General features: G+C 44.6%; 1 protein-coding gene across 1 annotated transcript in view; it reads right to left on the bottom strand.

The window, feature by feature from the left end:
* Positions 1–3,659: 3,659 nt before the first annotated feature.
* The window catches only part of LOC104509938 (inactive serine protease PAMR1-like), a gene marked incomplete at its 5' end in the record, with an annotated part of 28,780 nt that continues 27,411 nt past the window's right edge, over positions 3,660–5,028 (bottom strand). Inside the window, one exon of the mRNA XM_010152039.1 lies at positions 3,660–4,436. Within this exon, the coding sequence (XP_010150341.1) occupies positions 3,900–4,436 (537 nt within the window). The remainder of the gene's footprint in view (positions 4,437–5,028) is intronic.

Below are 5,028 nucleotides of genomic sequence, written 5' to 3' on the forward strand. Positions count from 1 at the left end.
TGTAGCCGTGCCACCTCTCCTCACCTCATCCCTCTTGGGAACAGCACCACGGTTTATGCTGGGGTTTTCCAGGTCCGGCCACCAGCCACGCGCTGGCCTGGCAGCCCACTGCCTGGCCTGCCAGCGGGCCAGGGCAGGAAGTTCTCACCCCGTCTGGTGACCACACTCCTGTGGGCGCGGGGCACTTGTGCCATGTCAAGACACTGCCGTGCACCACTGCTTCGGTTTCCCCCAGCTGCGGCCCTGCCTGCCAACCTCGCTACCGTCTTTCCATCCACGTCTCACCATCCTGATGTCCCGTTTCACAGGGGGAACAAGTTTCTGCCGTAGCCTTTAACCTCCATGCCAAGGAGGTGGCACACAAAGCCACCGGCCCTGCCACGATAAGGAGCTGCGAGACGGCGCAGGGTGCACAGCCCAGCCAAGGCTGCCCGACCCTGCCCGCTGCTCCCGCTCCCCAGGACACCTTTCCAGCAACCAACCCCATCCCAGTGCTTGTCATTAAAGATGGCATGATGCAGCTTAGTATGCGTTCCCTAGCTCTAATCACACACACATTTTTTTTTCTTGTAATCTTACAATGGACTTAAGTTTTCAAGAGAAACAAGTTACCAGGGCAATTCCATTCGTCACTGAAGGTATGCCTGAGAAGAGCATCTACTTCAGTACGTCCATTTCCTCACAGCGCTATTTTTCAGCTAAGCACCCTGGCTTTTGGAAGAAATTTAATGCACTCCAGCCCCAAAAACATACAAAGGGAGAAGTATAAATCCACTGGGGCAAGTAAGAACGCAGAGACTGGTTTGATCTCTTTATTTTTTTCCTCTGCAGTATCTTTACAGCCTTTCCAGAACGCACAGCTCTTCCTCAAAGGGAAGATGTTTTGCTATCCATGTTGTGCTATTTCACACCCTTTCTCCAACAGATGGCATAGATCCTCACCTGTTTCGAAAGAGATGTTCGAAATAGTTCTGCATCTTAAAAATAGATCCTAGCTACCAAAGGGATTAGCGATTCTAGCTCACAGGTTGGTTTTTTCAAACAATCTTTGCTATTTTTCCCTCATTAATGGTGTTAGATGTTAACCCCCGTTCTTCTCAGGCTGTAAGTGTGGAGCTACTGTGGGTCGGCCTGCCAGGCAGGATGGACAAGCTGATTTGTAATTCCTACGAATAGTAGGCATAGTACAGGGGCTTGGATATGTTGATAGGACCGCCCACCCACACATGTGAATACACATGTCATGTAACGATGGAAATAAAACATGTCTGCATTTAGAGATCAGCCACAATTGCATCTAGGATTTAAACATCATTGGGGTCCAAAAGTAGAACCAAATGACAGAGCTAACTCCTCTTTCTACGCTAAAATCTGAATCCTGGGTTTGGGATCAAGAGCATCGTGACTGTGAAAAGAGGGAAGGTTGAATTCTGCTGTGCACGCACAGCTGTAGCAACCCCCTCCGATGATTTTAATTCCTTCCTGTCTCTCTTCCAGTATGTACTTCTGTGTGATACAGAGCCAGTGAACAGCTATACTGTTGCTGCCCAAGCCCACAAACTTTCAGCTGTTCGTTGCCAGACCTGTGAGTGGTTTGAAGCCAAATGGGAACAGGATTCAACACGGAGGAGGAGTTAGAGGATCAGTAGATACTGGGCATGGCTGATCCTTAGTAAAAGGAGAAGAGAGAGGGCTAAAGCTGGAGTTAATGCAGACCTTTGCAGATCTGTGTGGACTGCCTAGTTTTCTACTGGACAAATTGTAGAGGGGGAAAAAAACCATATAAGACCTCTTTTCAGTTTTAGCTGTGGAGAGCAATAATGCTATGGAGCAATGTGGTCATGGTGTCATAGCTGAGAAAAGAACCAGCTCACAGATCTCGATGATTTCTGCTTTAGAAGGCAATTTCTCTTACCATTAGAGTTTAGAGACTCCCCTTTAATGTGATTATGGAAGAGCTCTGACTGGGCAAGCCAGGCTCCAATAAACAATGCTACCCCTTTCTCATTTCGTTCTTTGTTGATAGTGTTAGGAAGAAACACACGCTGACTTTCTGCAAGTTTGACCTTCTTCAAAACTGTCAATGTCCTCCAACCCCTTCTGTCAGCAGAGCAATACCACATGTTCACTGGCACGTGTTCCTCCCAGCAGAGGAAGGAAACACATCTTATTTTTCACGTTTTAGTCAGAATTTTTGTTGCTGTTGTTGCCATGCAGGTTCTCTGCCAAGCATAATCTCCTGGCAGGAGGAGACAGATAAACAAGATAAAGAGATGCATATTTTGGTTGTAGCCCTTAAAACTTTTTGATTCAAGCAACATCACCCGGTCCTACTGCCAGTGAAAATACAAAAAGTGCAAAAGCGTGACACATTCAGTCCTTCTGCCCAAGAAAGTAAAAAACAAATTACAGGGAATGACCCCCAATACTAATTGCCCTTTTAGCAGCATTTTTTAGATTCAAAACCAGATGGATATTACTGAATGCTAAGAAACTCAACAATCTTTCACATCATCAGAGAATCAGAGCTGAAATCAGACTTGTTAGCTTGCAATTGCCACAGCCACGCAATCGTTCAGGCAGAACGCGACTTCAGGATTTGAGCCTTTCTTGGTGACGGTACCACATCCTTTCATCAGATCCCCAGCCTTCAGATCCTGCTGTTGCTGTGAGCTGTTCTGGGCACTGTAATAATTCGGAGGTCCTGCAAATACCAGGGTGTCATAAATGAGTTATCCCAAAGTCATTGCTGATGGGAGACATTCCCCTGTCCCTCCTCCCCAACTTTTTCTAAGGCTAATCTCTAGTCTTTTGCCACAACTGTGTAGAGAATGATTTAGTGAAAGAGCAGGGATGAAAGAACATGAGGACACCAAAGTCTCTGCAGTGGACATGATGCCCAATGGGAGAATCTTACACTTTGACGTCAAACAGTGCAATCAAGAAAAGCCTCTGCTAAGTGTGAGACCTTAGCATTATTCTTTACCCTGAAGAACTACAGAGGAATTGTTGTGCCACAAAAATATGTGAACAGAAACAGAAGTTTTCCAGAGGTTCTCACAGGCGTTTGAAATAATCCACATGGAAAAATGTTTTTAAAGGTAAGTTTCAGGTTTTCATCTGTACAGAATAGAAGGTGGGAGAGAATTCCCCTGTACATTTCATTGCAATGGCTCATGTACAGTCATAGCAGCACTGGATGTATTAGGGGGAAAAAAATCTTGTTATTTATGTAGTAATTGAATTCTGTGTTAATTCTGCCTTTCAGTGTGCCCAATAAGTCCCCAGTGGGAGTCGCATGCAAACAGACAAGGGCAGTAGAGAGTCCCTAGAGTGACACAGATGAAGCAACGAGGAATCTAAATAACATCAGATGTGAGTATGTAGGTTAGGAAAACAAACCATGGTTTATTTAAACATGTAAAGTACTCGGGAGGGAAAAAGATTACATTGTACTATGGCAATACAGACAGCACACACCGTAACAAGCCCATCCATCGTAATGGCTTCAGGCTACTCTTTCCAGCCTCCTAATCCGCTCAGTCACACGGATCCCTGGGAGAGGCTCACCATTGGTTTCTCTAGGGGACTCCACACTACGGATAAATTTCATTCAGAATTTGCTGTCCTGTTTCTGTATGTCAGACTCAGGAGCAGAGCATCGTCCACCTACCGGGGGGAGACAGGCGAAATACGGCAAGACTTCTCATGCACTAAGACCCTCTGTCATGGGTTAAGTAAAAGTAGCCTGATGGAACATCTGCTCCTAGGACAAATTACCAGGCTGTCTGCCTTAACCTCATCCAAGACGTGGCTCATCACTGGGATGAGAAGCCTAAAGCAGCAGAGACTGAGAGATACTATGATAGTTTTAAAATGCCGTTTCCAGACACAGCTTTTTATTTCAGGTTCTTCTCAATCCAGTCTTTGAAGGGAAGAGCTTTGGTGAAGCCACTGTAGAGTTCTAGGTTGCAAGTTTTATCATAACCCCAGCTCACTAATCCCATCAGGTGCCACCTCAGCTCAGGAGATGCTTTTCCTGGCAAAGTTATGGCTGCGATCCCACCAGTCTCAGCAGGGCAGATATTAGAAAAGGCCGTGTGGTCTTGTTTAGCACAGAACATGCTGTCAGTGATGCTGACTTGTATCCCATTATCCTCATACTGTTGCTCGCACAACAGTGAATCCACCATCCGAACAGCTCCCATGCGGATCGTGTCATTCTTGTATCCGGGATCATTGATGTCAGCCAATACCTTCCAGCCAGTAACCATTATTTTTAAATCTTCTGTGGATGAAGTCAAGTCATGAGAAGATGACAAGCAAATGGGTTGAACACGACTGCTGATTCTGGCTTTGTCCAAGAGTTTTATGATAGCTATGTCAGAATCAAGTAATATAGGGTCATAATTGGGATGCACTATGATGGCAGAAATCTGGGGAGGAAAGAGAGTGGGAAGAGTGGGAAGAAATGTAGAGTTAACAGCAATAGCAAGTCGGCAGCATTCTTTCCATACTACTGTAACAGTTATAATGAGTTTATTTGGCATATTTCTCTACCCTCTGCTCCCAAACTGTTCTTTCATAGCACTCATTCAAATGGGAAACATGAAAGGAGATCAAACATCTTCTGCCTTTTCTTTTTTTTCACTTGGGTTTCAGGGCAGTTTTTATTGCATGAAACTCTTCCTGATGGAAAGCAGTCAAGGGCATTTTCGGTAAAATGAGGAGCTCACATGCAGTTCAAGTTTTTCTACTGTTTACTGAAAAAATTTTACTTGCCATGTCATTTTCAGTCTGTAGAATTTGAACTGGGCAGGGGACTTTGAATTAAAATGTTATCTTCCTATTGAAAATTCGAACAACAAAACAATACTAGCAATGTATTACATAATGTTGGGGTAGAACCTTCACTGCCAGTTACCTTGATGAAATACTGCAAGAACGGATAGAATTCCTATAAGGAATTATTGTAAAAATACTATATTTCCTTACAGGAAAATTCAGAAAAAGCTGGAATTAGGGAAA

Source organism: Eurypyga helias, unplaced genomic scaffold (genome assembly GCF_000690775.1).
Source record: "Eurypyga helias isolate BGI_N326 unplaced genomic scaffold, ASM69077v1 scaffold38365, whole genome shotgun sequence".
NCBI classification, from domain to species: domain Eukaryota; kingdom Metazoa; phylum Chordata; class Aves; order Eurypygiformes; family Eurypygidae; genus Eurypyga; species Eurypyga helias.